The sequence below is a fragment of the Triturus cristatus genome, chromosome 7 (genome assembly GCF_964204655.1).
Source record: "Triturus cristatus chromosome 7, aTriCri1.1, whole genome shotgun sequence".
Lineage (NCBI taxonomy): Eukaryota > Metazoa > Chordata > Amphibia > Caudata > Salamandridae > Triturus > Triturus cristatus.
In genome coordinates this window covers 1853608071-1853623060 of record NC_140590.1, presented here as the reverse complement: position 1 = coordinate 1853623060, position 14990 = coordinate 1853608071, and the positions used below count along the sequence as shown (strand labels likewise).

At 48.9% G+C, this 14990-nt stretch overlaps 1 protein-coding gene across 1 annotated transcript in view; it reads left to right on the top strand.

Moving 5' to 3' along the window:
* LOC146813453 (uncharacterized) overlaps positions 1-14990 on the top strand; it is a 316204-nt gene that overhangs the window by 30373 nt on the left and 270841 nt on the right. The window contains exon 2 of the mRNA XM_085620211.1: positions 2809-2935. Within this exon, the coding sequence (XP_085476337.1) occupies positions 2809-2935 (127 nt within the window). The remainder of the gene's footprint in view (positions 1-2808; positions 2936-14990) is intronic.

Genomic DNA, 14990 nt, shown 5'->3' with positions numbered 1-14990 from the left:
TTTACATCGCAATATCTTTGCAACGCATATTACAACGCAAGTCATTACAGTTTGCAACGCATATTACAACGCAAGTCATTACAATGACTTGAGCTGGATGGCGCTCTAATCTAAGGAATAGTATGATTTACTATTCCAACACCTTCCCTACTGTAACTGGAGTTGGAATAGTAAATCATACTATTCCTCAGTCCAGCGCAAGTCGTTGTAACGTTGTAAAATTTCGGGGGGGGCTGATTCTTTTAAAGCCACAGGCAGAGTGGAGCTGCAGGGGCTCTTAGAAGGGGTGAAACAACAGCGATGCCTCATTAACATGCAAATGGTCTTTTAAAGACCTGTGAAGTGCTCGGGTGCGGCTGTGCGTGCGCTGGGAAGCTGTCTCATCCCGGGCTGCCACACACGACGGGGGGGGGGGGGCTGAAGCCCTGTGAGTCCAATGGGTGTTGCGCGCCTGATCCCTACTTCCAATTTTCTTCATTTTGGTGCAATGTTAACAATTAAATGTCTGCAGCTGTCCTTTATCGAATGTTTTTGTTCCATTAGACTGGAAAAATGCACTTATCTTACCTGTATTGCTAAACCTAATGCTGACAAAACCTGTCTATCTAACTCCTGCTTGCAATTACAGTCTTGGAGAAGCATGTGAATAAGCATGTCTCTGGTATTTTTTTTTAGACCAAGACCAGATGCTGGAGTCTGTACACTCTGGGATCAGACCAGGGCGCAGTATCGAAGCAGCTTTGCTGCCTGTCCTGGATACACTGCGTCAGGTGGCAAACAGGGCAAAGCTGGTAGCTTCAGTTCTGTTGGAATTGTCAGCTGCCTTGGACACAGAGGCACATTGTGTTCTCCTGACCAGATTGTCTGAGACTGGCATCAATGGATTGGCTAAACTATGGTGCAATTCCTACCTAAAGGATAGTTGTTAGATGTGTACCCTGCACTGTACATGGAAGAATTTAAAACATTACAGCAGGGAGTCCCTCGGGGGTCGGAACTGATCCCCACATTGTTCAATATTTACAGATGTCCTCTGATGATTCTAATGAGTTTTTAACTTAGCTGCATGAATTATGTAGACAATACCCATTAATCATCTCTGTGAATCAACTGGGGTCTGCATCTGTCGACTCCTTCCATCTTTGCAAGTTTGCGGTCACTTCCTGGTTGTGCTCAAATGCACTAAAGTTTAACTCTGACATACCGAGGTGGTTTGGATTACCAAAGCTCCCTATTGCGACCCTTCCCATCCTATTTCTGTCCTCCATCGTGACGTGTCACCAGATCCAGGGAGATGCGGGAAAAGCCAGTTTTTTCCTGTCATATCGCAAGACAAGTTGACCATCTGGTGTCCACGTGCTGCTGGAAAAATCTTGCCTCTTATCCCAGTAGCAGCTTATTGTTTAGTGGGCCTGGTGACTATTTTGAGTGGTCAGAGGTGAAAGAAACTCCAGTGCATTCAGGATGTGCCAACCAAACTTGCTCATGCTCTTCCATGGCATGATTCACCTTCTGCTGCTTTGGGCTCATTGCATTGGCTCCCAGTGGTAAAGAGGATTGCTTTCAAGTCTCTCTGTCACGTTCACAGAGCCTGTTATAAGACTGGTCAATCTCTTCGGAATAAGCTGGCACGGCATGTTCCCGGCCACACCCTTTGGTCCTTCAATGTTTCCCAGCTCTCCGTACCAGATTTGATCAGACTTGGTCCAACTGCAGGGCCTTCTCAATTCAGCAGCCAAACTGCAGACATGCTTTAATTAGCTCTGTTCAGAACCTGCTGTGCTTTAGGAAAGCCCTGAAGACCTGGCTATATGTTCAACATCCCCCTTACATCTGGCTTGTTCACACTGTCCCTCAGCTCTAGGGCTCCTGTATAGGTAGCAGTGCAATTAATAACATAACCTACATTTTATTCTTTTTAGTTAAATTGGATGAGGTGTTCGGAATTCATTCTTTCTAACTGGAATGCTCTTTTAGCGTCTTTGTACAAACACAGTATTCCCTGAGAAAGGCCTAGGTTCTTGTACAGCTACTGTGGGCGAGCCATGGATCCCCTGCAGAAGCCGGTGCATTCATTGGATTGCTTTGACTCTTCGGGAGCTGTCACAGCCCACCTCAGAAATGAAAATGTGGGTCCGTACATGATATCATGGTAAAACTGCACAATATATTGTAATGATTTACTAGTGTGACCCGGATGCACATGGCCTTTTCTGGCACAGCCTTTGAAAGATTGAGTGTTCAAATTCATGAGGAGGACTTGGAACGATGATGTGTAATTCCATTTGTAAATACTCAGCAGATAAACCCTCCCTATGCGGCGGTGGTGGTGCACTACCTTAGGATCATGACACCAAGCACGCATAGAAGTGTTACCAGTCTGGCCAATCCGAGGGCACCAGAGTATTCTTTACAGTCAGAACCTCTGACCTGATGGGGTGCAGGTACTTACGCTGTGGGTGGCATTTCTATCACCACTGTTTAGTTGAGGAAGTCCAGCTAGTGGTAGTGGAAGCCAGCCAGTGCTTTGAGGAAAGCCAACATATGTCTAGAAGATATTCCTTAAACTAGCACCCCACGAGGAGCAATGTAGAGCCACAAAACACAACAACACACCTGTATAGCACAGGTGTGGGAGCCCTCTGATGGAGATCATAACCCTAAATCCACAGGGACATGTGAGAGAGCTTGACCTTGCCATGTATGAGTTTTATTTCATTAATTTATAATAGTGGTTTTTAAAGCCGTACGTTTACTCGTCTGCTCGCGAAATGTACTGAATTTGTGATGTTTAACTTTCTGTTCCAGGCACAAATTACATTCCATGATGTTGCTGCCTACTTTTCAGAAGAGGATTGGAAGTTCTTGAACGAATGCCAGAAGGAACTTTACAAGAACGTGATAAAGGAGATTCACCAGGCTCTGCTTCTGCTGGGTAACTTTGCGCGGTCTTCTTCTGGGCTATTACATATTTCAGTTGTTGGTTTGGTTCTACAGTGAAACACTTAGAGTATTTTGTTTCAGATCTTCCATTGTCCTCTTCTTCAGCATGACATTATTGCCGTTTCGTTACTCCTTGAGAAAAGCTGCTTTGTCTGTTCGGATCTGGCGCATCAGGTCATCTTTGTGGGCAGAGTTTACATACTCATGGGTTGTTCTTTTGTTGTTCCTCTCCAATTCGAGCTGGACCTACAATAATGCCTTGTTCAGGTAAATTCCCTTTACAACCACTTCCTGCTAAACATAAATGTGATTTCAAGATGGAATTTCTTCTTTACGTCGTGATCTTCTGCAATGATGTGCATTTCATCCTCTTGCTCCCTAATCTGAAAATGTTCTCTTGTGGACTGGAATATCCTAGCACTTTTTTCATTGGAAAGATGCCCTTCACCTAAACATATTCTTGAGATTCCCATCTTCACGATTTGTTATATTGATGGTGACTCCTTTTTCGCCTCCTCTTTTAATTCTCTTGTCTGAGGATTTAAGATGCTCAGCACAACACCACTCGGCACCTGACCTACCCACTTTTCAGCTCACTGAGCCCTTCATTGGGCTCTCTGCTTGTTGCAGGATTTTCAGCGTTCCTCTCATCGAAGTGACCAAATGAGTGGTCTGTTTTTATAACTATATCATCCATTAGTCTAAATTACCCATTTTTGGGTTAGTGGTAGGTGTTGCCCGATATAAGGGTTCTTCCACCACTAGTACCCGCTTATTGGTGGAGCCTGTCCCTGCCCGCTGCTGTGTTATTAGTCTGAAAAAGTGGGTATACCCTCTTATGAGGTTCAGACCTTGTCACATAATCAATTGACGTAAAAGGGATTTCTTGTCTGCTTTATGAAGTTTATTTAAACTTGCTTTTTTTTTTTTATTAGAACTTTTCTGGTGGAGGTGGAACATCATGTTTTATTGAACTGACTTCCTTGGTAGCCTCGTGGGGTTGCTTAAAATGTAGCCCTTTGTCCTTGGTTGCATCATTAATTTCGTTCTATCCTTTCGATGATGTAAGAAATGCTCTATTGGGTTTTAGAGTACAAGAGGATAATGATGGCTCTTTACGCCTGCTGATCGGTCGGCTGATTATTTACTCCCTGCATTCCCTATATATTGTATAACTGCTTCAACAAGGGGTTCTTGCAAAGTACTCCTTCCGGGCTCTGATGTTACCTGCTTGACTATATGCACAATAGAACCATTGGGACTGGCAGCACAATTTGCTTTTCTATTATACAGACACAGCTGCCCTCTTCTTTCTGTGTCAAAGAGGATAATTTTGCTGTCAACACAATTTGCCCAAAACCGTAGCAAATCCATTTGTATGTCTACTTTTGCTGCATGCCATTTCAAGGTTTGTGTACTGGCATCAAGGTTCGCACAGAGGTTACTAATAACGACTTTGGTAGCCTTTCGGTTTGTCTTTTCTGTCCCTCCCTGTTGGGACGGAAAAGCCCCTTTCATGGTGACTGGCATGCACCCCTGCCCTGAGCTACAGTGATGTCTGGATCCCTGGTTCTGGTTTTGGTTATGAATGAGAATGGATCATGTGTGTACACCACGACCTAGGCCTGTGACACGGTTAAGGCAGTATCCTTAGACTGGGAGGGGTTCACCATGTGCGCTGCCCATGTGAAGATAGGGGGTTACTGCCCTTACTTGGAGTTAAGTGACATGAGCACGGTGGTGGCACCATACATGGTTTTGTGTTCAGTCGAATCAGTAATGGAAACAGGTCTTTTTTTACCAGTATGACCGGAGTCGGGCCTACAGGCCCTCTGGTGTAAACTTCAGTTGCTGTGTATGTAACTCACCCTTGGCCTACATGATGGGTAGCACCGACAGTGCATGATACTTGTATGGGCATGCTGGGCTGCATGTGTGTTACTGTGGATGGTACATGGAGGCCTGTGGGTTCCTCTTTGGAGATTCAGGGCCTGGAGAGGCTGGGGCAGTGAGGACTCTAATCTCCAGGCAGCAGAAGTGTATTGCTGATACTCCTGAGGACCTGGGTGGACACACACACTAAAGAGAAAGGAGCTGGACAACCTCTGTACACTCAAAGGGCTCTCTGATTCCGTGAACAGTTACTGGATAGTGGGCCCTCGGTTCATGGTGAGACTGATAAGGTTGGCACTATAGGGGAATCTGAGAGGGAGTAAGGCTTAGTCCATTAACCTGTATGTGGTATATTTCAGTGGAAGATGACAGCCAGACGTGATACTCGGTTACTCCCTTGGCCTGTGTTCTGGTTCACTCGGAATCTGAGCCAGTCCTACCCTGCTGTTTCAGACTGTCCCTTTGACAGAGGGCAGTGCAGAGGAAAGTGCACTTCAAAGTTGCTGACGCCTCTAACACAAATTTTAAAGGCCAGACACTAAATCACATATATGTCTGGGTTTGGAGTATAAAAGTAAGCCCATGTGCCTCATACTTTGTTGAAGAGCACCAACGCATCAGGAGAGGGAGGGAGGATTGCCAAGACTTCTTGCTGTTAGAATCAGAACTGAGGACCAAGATCTGCCAGTCTCCCATCTGGTGAGGGCCATCACATAGGAGCCAGGAACACTTGCGCTGTGTCTGGAGCACCAGCCTTCTGCCTTCCTGCCAAGACATGTGTAACCTGTGAGCAGGAGGAAACCACCTGAAGGAAGCGAGGTACAGAGGGGACCCTAGCGAGTGGATCCTGGTGAGCAGAGTGGGATCCTAGTGAGTGGATCCTGGTGAACAGAGTGTGATGTGCACGGTTCAGTTGGGACCAGTCTTACGAGAGCTGTTGTCTCTCTTGCGGAAGTCAGCAAACCCCATCTAGGCTCCTGTGAAGTTGCAGGCTGTATCCCAGTGACGCTGATCTTGTTTGGTCCTTTGCCTGCGTCTGTGATTTCTGTATGCAAGGATGAGGGCCTCTGGGATTGTTGGGTCCATCGTCTGTACAACTGAGGCCGAGGGCCATCACAGTGCCGCTGAGATTGTAGCCCATCGCCCTGTCTGTGACTCCCATGTGCCAGGAGCAGGGCCAGTGGGATTGTTGGGGCCATCGCCCGTACAACTAAGACCGAGGGCCATCACAGTGCAGCTGAGATTGTAGCCCATCGCCCTGTCTGTGACTCCCATGTGCCAGGAGGAGGGCCAGTGGGATTGTTGGGGCCATTGCCCGTACTACTGAGTCCGAGGGCCATCACTGTGCAGCTGAGATTGTAGCCCATCGCCCTGTCTGTGACTCCCATGTGCCAGGAGGAGGGCCAGTGGGATTGTTGGGGCCAACACTCGTACTACTGAGGCCGAGGGCCATCACCGTGCAGCTGAGATTGTAGCCCATCGCCCTGTCTGTGACTCCCATGTGCCAGGAGCAGGCCAGTGGCATTGTTGGGGCCATCGCCCGTACAACTGAGGCCGAGGGCCATCACCATGCCGCTGAGATTGTAGCCAATCGCCCTGTCTGTGACTCCCATGTGCCAGGAGGAGGGCCACTGGGATTGGTGGGGCCAACACCCGTAAAACTGAGGCTGAGGGCCATCACCGTGCCGCTGAGATTGTAGCCCATCGCCCTGTCTGTGACTCCCATGTGCCAGGAGGAGAGCCAGTGGGATTGTTGGGGCCATCACCTGTACAACTGAGGCCAAGGGCGATCACCGTACAGCTGAGATTGTAGCCCATCGCCCTGTCTGTGACTCCCATGTGCCAGGAGGAGGGCCAGTGGGATTGTTGGGGCTATCGCCCGTACAACTGAGGCCGAGCGCCATCACCGTGCAGCTGACATTGTAGCCCATCGCCCTATCTGTGACTCCCATGTGCCAGGAGGAGAGCCAGTGGGATTGTTGTGGCCATCACCCGTACTACTAAGGCCGAGGGCCATCTCCGTGCAGCTGAGATTGTAGCCCATCGCCCTGTCTGTGACTCCCATGTGCCAGGAGCAGGGCTAGTGGGATTGTTGAGGCCATCGCCCGTACTACTGAGGCCGAGGGCCATCACCGTGCAGCTGAGATTGTAGCCTATCGCCCTGTCTGTGACTCCCATGTGCCAGGAGCAGGCCAGTGACATTGTTGGGGCCATCGCCCGTACAACTGAGGCCGAGGGCCATCACCATGGCGCTGAGATTGTAGGCCATTGCCCTGTCTGTGACTCCCATGTGCCAGGAGGAGGGCCAGTGGGATTGTTTGGGCCATCGCCCATACAACTGAGGCCCAGTGCCATCACCGTGCAGCTGACATTGTAGCCCATAGCCCTGTCTGTGACTCCCATGTGCCAGGAGGAGGGCCAGTGGGATTGTTGGGGCCATCGCCCTTACAACTGAGGTCGAGGGCCATCACCGTGCAGCTGAGATTGTAGCCCATCGCCCTGTCTGTGACTCCCATGTGCCAAGAGGAGGGCCAGTGGGATTGTTTGGGCCATCGCCCGTACAACTGTGGCTGAGGGCCATCACCGTGCAGCTGAGATTGAAGCCCATGGCCCTGTCTATGACTCCCATGTGCCAGGAGGAGGGCCAGTGGGATTCTTGGGGCCATGGCCCGTACAACTGAGGCTGAGGGCCATCACCGTGCAGCTGAGATTGTAGCCCATCGCCCTGTCTGTGACTCCCATGTGCCGGGAGGCGGTCGCTGAGACTATTGGGGCCGTCACACAGAGGATCCAACCTGATCAGGACTTCCCCCGTATCTGTGACCCGCATGTGCCAGAGGGGGCACTAAGAATGTTGGGGCCATCGCTGTGGGGGAGGAGTCCCTGCGACAAGCCGAGGGGCTCATGGGTAAGTCCAGAAGCCATCTGCAGGGACGTTGCTGCTTCACCAACCTACCATCATGAATCGCGAAGAAAGAGCATCTGAAAGCTGTCACCATCTGCAACTGCCCCAATGCATTGATCCTGTTGACAGCGGGAAGTGTGAGGGGTGAGCTGCTCACTTTGGAGCTTTGTGGAGAGAAGCACCACAGCACCTGAAGGTTACTGTTGGGGTAAGGTGTAAACCGGTCAGTAGGCCCATGTGACACTTGTTGGAGCTTGGTGGTTTTCCTTCCTGTAGAGCTGAAAAACTTTAAAGGCCAAAGCCAGACTTTGATGTACATTGCTGGTGTGGGCATGAAGTGGGATCACCTCCTAGATTACGCCAAGGATGCAGAATGTAGCATGGTGGGGTGAGAAGGCCCACACCCTGGTGGGGGCCACTGCCTGAGAGACTACGGTGTGCATTATTTAGTATGTGTAATAAATACACTAAAGGTTAGTATTAGACTGGACAGCTGTCTTATTGGAATTGCTAGGGGGTATTTTGAAGTAAGAGCCCTTGCATACCTTGCAGTTATCTCCCCGTGAAGATCTTTGGACGGCTCGACCCCCGCTCTCACTGAAAGCCAAGTATTGAAGGGATAGTATTTGGCTCCATTACTGAGGACGCATAGTAGGTCGGGCGCCGAACATCAGGAGTAAAAGGCCACAACTCCCACAGTTGGCTCCAGTAACTCCTGCTTGCCCGTGGGCCCTGAAAGAGTTTCTAACCCTCTCCGATGCATCACCTTCCTGATATTGTGTGCTGACGTCTTGCGATAGGGGTGAATTTTCCAAAAAACCTGCAAGTTGATAGAGTGGAGTACTTGATTCATATATTGCCTCACTGTGATCCCCTGGTGCACTTATCTTCATGTCGGCTTTATTTCCTACCTTGAAATCGTTTGTCCACTCAATTTCCTTAGCAAAATGGGTATCATCAGTAAAGACTTCCCCCCCCCCCCCAAAACACCCATCTTCTGGACTTCGTTAGCTTGTTGTTGCCGGCCGGAGGAATACCATTTGTGAAGGTAGAGCAGAACCCTTTCCTCCCACTGCTATACTTGTCCCACCTGATTGACTATCTTCTGCACCCACGTACCCTCCTGAGGCGGAAGCCAGGAGCGCTACGGTGCTTTTTAAAAAAAACTTGTGTGTTCTAATTTGTTCTTATTTTAATCACTTACTGCACTTCCTGGCACATCAGGACTCTGCTGCCTGACACTGAAGCTAACCACACAGCGGATTCAGCGCTGTTGCAGACTCAAGGCCAAAACAATCCCTGCCGCCATTGCCGGCGAGGCCACGGCCACTTTAGGCCACGCCCCCCACCCCTCTTCACCTCCTTGATAACATGTGCTACCACCGTGCGCGCAGCGGACGGGCGCAGCGGGCGTGCCGTTTGCGCGCCGAAGGCGCGCCTAAGGCAAGCCCGTCTACGCCCGTCATCGCCAAGACATCGCCTCTCGCCTGTCCCCCTGGCCAAGCTACACGGGAAGCCTACCACTATGATAGAGAACGCCTTGTCGCCCTGAACCCTGGAAAGAGCTGCGAGACGATATCCGGACATCTCGGACAGACATGCCTTCAATGTATTTCCTGTCACTTTTCTACTCCCAGCCCTTGTCTACCTAGGCATCTCTCAGTTGCGCTTAAACAAACCCCTCTTACCATCTTACAACTTAATGTTATGTCTCTCTATAAACACCACCCAGAGGTTAATACTCTCCTACTCGAAGAGAAGCCTGACATTCTCTTCATTTGCTAAACCTGGCTCCATGACGATATGACTAGTGTTTCTAACCTCACGCTCCCAGAGAACTACCACATGAAATCGATAAATAGAGACACCAGAGGTGGCGGCATTGCCGTCATCTACAAAAAGCAATTTCTCTGCTCCTTTATTAAAGAAAACATCTCGAGCTGTGAAAGTGCTCGCTTTCAGATCACGACGGGCCCTCACTTCTCCCTTTCTGGCCTGTACATCTATCGACCCCCCGGACCTACGTCTACATTCACTGACGCTCTCCTTGAAGTGGCGAACACCCTTGTGGTGGGCTCAGCAAACTTCACAATACTAGGAGACCTCAATCTCCATTTCGACCGGAACCAAGATCCCACCATTAAAAACCTCCTGGCCGACCTGTCAGCCCTACAACTCTATCCTCTGATCCAGGACGCTACCCACTCTGCTGGACATATATTAGACCCTGTCTTCACCAACATCCCAGAGACTATAACCGAGGCGCCCAAACCTATGGGATGGACAGACCATTATTTAATTAAATTCACCATATTGATTAAGGAAACGTTCAACAAGGCTGAGCCTACCCGCCGCCTAAAAAGATCATGGCACAAACTTGAACCCAGGGACCTGCAGTCCACCCTAGGAGAATTCCATCAAGGGGCACATATAAACATTAACACAACATATGCTGCCTTCCATGACTGGATCACTAAGGGACTAGATGCCCTCATCCCTCTCAAATGGACTAAGGGACGCAGCTCCCCCTCCAATCCATGGTATAACAACACCCTGAAATCCATGCGGAAGGAATGTAAGAAAGCCGAGACAGCCTGGAGGCGAGAATACAATGACCGAGACAAAGCGCTCTATCTGTCCAAACAAAAGCTATACCATAAAGCTATCTGTTCCGCACGCGCCGCCTTCTATGTTGAAGAAATTAACACCAGCCCTAACCCCGCCAAGGTTGTTTTCAAACTAGTAGAGGAACTGCAGAGTAGCAGATCTCCTCCCTCCATCATTACTTCTGCGCAGCAATGTGAGGACCTTGCCACATTCTTCATTGAAAAAGTGCAAAAAATCTATAAATCCTTCCCACTGCACTCCGCTACATCGCCCAGCTCCTCTACATCCATCAGCAATGGCACCATGCTGAGGCACATGCATGAAGTCTCTCATGAGGACCTCACTAAACTATGTAGGAAGGTCAAATCAGGTTCCCCGGCAGACCCTATGAGACCGGCTCATTTCATCGAATCCCTAGACTTTTTTCTGCCTTCCCCGGCGTTCATATTGAACCTTTCTTTCTCCTCGGCCAGTGTCCCGACTGCTTGGAAACAAGCATGGGTTTCTCCCATCATTAAAAAACCGACCCTTGACCCCTCCAAATTGGAGAATTTTAGACCATCTCACTGCTTCCATGGCTGTCCAAACTTGCAGAGGCCCACGTAAACATCATCCTGTCTAAACACATGGATCAAAATAACATCTTAGATCCATCCCAAAACGGGTTTAGGCCGGGCCACAGCACTGAGTCTGCCCTCCTAGCCACATCGGAACATCTCCGGACGATACTTGATGCCGGCCAAAGTGCTGCGCTGATCCTATTGGAATCCAGCGCCGCCTTTGACACGGTATCTCATAACATTCTCTTAAATCGACTGGTCACGGTGGGAATCTCAGGTCCTGCCCTGGAATGGTTCCGCTCCTTCCTGAAAGACAGAACTTTCCGGGTATCAGCTCCTCCATACCTCTCCCAGCCCCACTCCATCGGACAGGGAGTCCCTCAGGGCTCTGCACTCAGCCCATCCCTTTTCAACATATATGTGCAACCACTTGCGGCAGTGGCCAGAGAATGGGACCTCACGCTGGTGTCATACGCCGATGACACACAGTTGGCCATCATTCTCACCGAAGGTCCATCCACCTCAGCCGCAAGGTTCAGAGATGGTATGGCTGCAGTGGCCCAGTGGATGACAGACAACTGCCTGCAGCTCAATGTAGGCAAGACGGAGGTGCTGCTCCTTGGAAAGAACACTAGCCACTGGAATCAACACTGGTGGCCTTCGTCGTTGGGCACCATTCCACCCCCCAAATCCTTGGTCAAAAACCTTGGCGTATGGATGGACTCCTCGCTTAATTTCCAGACCCACACAAAAAAAGTAGCGGCCACCTGTGTTGGCCTGTTGAGGAGCCTCAATCCCATACTCGGCTTCTTCGACCCCAAGTTTCGCCATGTGATTGTCCAAGCCACAATTCTCTCCCGCTTGGACTACGCTAATGTCTTACTTCTGGGCGCCCCCAAAGCGGAGATAGCACGATTGCAACGTGTACAGAACACCGCGGCAAGAACCTTGGTCGGTCTTCCACGCAGATGTTCAGCCAAAGCCACAATCCGAAAGCTGCACTGGCTCCCCATCGAATCTCGAATCCAGTTTAAAACCCTTATCATGATCTTTAAAATCCTTAAAACTGGACGCCCAGATCTTCTCCGATCACTCCTCACACCTTATGTGCCTCAGCGCAACCTGCGCTCTCTAGGCCAACATCTGCTGATGGTCCCCCGCACAAAGCTAGCCCGCACTGGTGGACGTTCTTTCAGAGTGCTGGGAGCCAAACTTTGGAACACCCTGCCAGCGAACATTCGCTCTTTGGAAAATCTGTCTGCCTTCCGGAAAGCCGTCAAAACTCACCTATTCCCCTCCCTTTAGGCCTCCTAGTTGCTTTCTCTTCTGCCCTCCGCTGAGTTTCCATGGTTCTTTAGCGCCGGGACGCCTCTTTGCTAGGGCAGCTGCTTGCGCTTTATCAAATTATAACATAACATAACATAACAAGGAACAATTAGGAAGGCCCCTGGCCTGCTGCCGCGACAGCAGTGTGCTCAGCTTGGCTCTGTTGGCCTTTGACTTTTATTCTCCTGTGCTCGGTCAGAGGGCCGGAGATGTCTTTGTTGGGACACTGAACTGGCCTTAAAGAAGGGCTACCCTTCCTGGGTCCAAGTGATAAGTATGTTAAAGTGCACTGAGTAAAGAGTTTAAAAACAAGGTTTATCGCAGAGCACTCTGTATATGACCATGCACATGACAATATCGCCTGCTGTGTACACATGATAAGATGTGTAACCCCCTAGATGCCTACATGCCAATATTTTGTACTGTGTAACATGAGTTCATCTGCACCTTTGACATTATCATGAAATTACTGCTTCTTGCATTGATACCATTCTTAAATCTTATAAATTACATTGCAAGTGTAATATTTGAGGTTATTTGTATTAAAAAAGAAACTGACTATCTCTATTTAACAAATGAACCCCAAAACCAAAGTGCAGAACTGCCCGCAGAAATCCTGCAGAGCCTTGACGTGATACACAAGACTTCCCATCTTTCACCCAAGTAATAGGTATGACCCTCTCGAGCCCTCCAGGTATGCCATACCTCAATCTCTCTCTCCTCCTTGACTAATGATGCACCTGGTTGTGGTGCCCTTTACATCCACCTCAGGCCATGAGGTTACGCAGCATTCTCAGAAGCCGTAAGATTCCTGCTCGTGGTAGTTTGCCCTCCCACATTTATAGTAAGCCCAGGTGATCTGCGACAACACTGTATATTCCACGCTCTCTCCTCCCAACTCATGACCCACCTTTCTTATCCTTTTCGGGCCCCTCCCCTTAAATGAAAGACTCTGTGAGTGTCTTCTTATGAGACACAGATACCCTGTGCTGTTTAATGTCCCATTTCAACAGTGTGTGACCGATCTCTAACACATTATCTACCAAGATGTTTTCTTGGTTCGACTTAAAATCCCCGGACATTGCTCTAATACAAGAGACTCACTTAACGCTGGTAGAGGCACAGAAACTGAAAAAGAGCTGCGTGGGAAAGGTAATCTGCTTGCCTGCAATAAACCTGGGGAGAGCTGAACATCTGGAGGCCTTGCAGACTTCAGTGTTGCAGTGCTATCCACAAAATCACTTCCTGTCAAGATACTGGAAATGTGGGTAGGCATGAAAGATCGCTATGTCTTCGTGAATTTTCTCCCTAAAACACAACCATAATCTTAGGCTTTATCTATGCACCTAACTGCACCAAGAGTCATTTCTTCTCTGAATTTTCCAGACTTATCACGAACTTTGGAATGACCAAATCGACAACTGGAAGGCTGGAACCTCAGTGTAACAGTGTATACAGATCATTTGGCCACCACAGGAAATTCTGAGAGATTGATGCAAGATTGTGCCATTGAATCTCAGACACATATCTAGAGTCACTGGTGACCTCCCAATGGGCATAGTGCTTGGTCAAGATTGCTTACCCACTGAATTCTATAAGAGTGACGGCCTCAAACCAGCCATAGTCCTCCCCCAAATGAGGAAAAATGTAAAGCCACTGGCCTACCCATGCCTGATCATAATAAGGCCACAGTATCTTTCCTACGAGAAGAAGGGAGAGACTCATTGCAATGCATAGGGTCCATCTCTTTGATTAATACAGACGCAAAGATTCTAGTCCAGTTCCTTTCGGACAAACTACTCAAGGTGATTTCAACACTCTTACAGTTATCCCAGGTGGGCTTCGTATCATACAGCTCCTCCCAAGATGAGCTTGGAACGCTGCAACAACTGCTGATGAACACTGTCCACTGATGCTTTCATTCGGTGTTGGAAAGGCATTTGATTGTGTGGAGTGTGGCGCGTTCTTCAGAATGCTAAAAAGTGCTATAAACGGATGTATTATTCATCCGCTGCTCAGGCCTCTTGTATGTACATTCCAGATCTAGAGGGGACCATGCCAAGGATGTCTGCTGTCCCCTCCCCTCTTCACTCTTGCACTTGAAACTTGTTGCAGTCGTCAGACAATCAGGCAGTTTTTGCAGCATCCAAACGTCCGCAGAGGAACAGAAAGTATTAATGTAAGCAGAGTCTGGCTTCATCCACACCAGATACAGCTATCCCATCCTGTTATTTAACTTTCAGGATACAGGATCAATTGGGATAAGTGTGAAGTTGTCCCCAGATAGATCCAACTATCCATCATGAGATACATCGCCACTTAAGTGGCTTCCTACAGACCTTAGGTACCTTAGCATACAGATTGATAGAGGTCTCAGGAACATGATGGCTGATCTTGCTCTCTCCCGCGTCCTGCATCTCCCATTCCATACCTGCCACCACCCTATGCACGCTGTTTTGCCCCCTCCTCCCTCATCAGTACATTGCTTTACCTCCCTGGCTTTCTTTTTTATTATTTATTCTTTCCCTCTGGCCTCAAGCTCCTCTGTTGGTCTGCCACCTACTTGTTACTTCTCTCTCATCCATTCCTTCGTTGCTCCCAAATCGCTATCCTTAAAAAAAAAAAAAAACTTTCAAAAAACAAACATTTTTTGGGAGGGCCTCGCAGAAGCCATTTTTTTTTGGGAGCACTCCGCTGCCACAAACATTTCAACAACTACGTTTTTTTATTTACTGCTCCAAGTGGCATCTGCATGT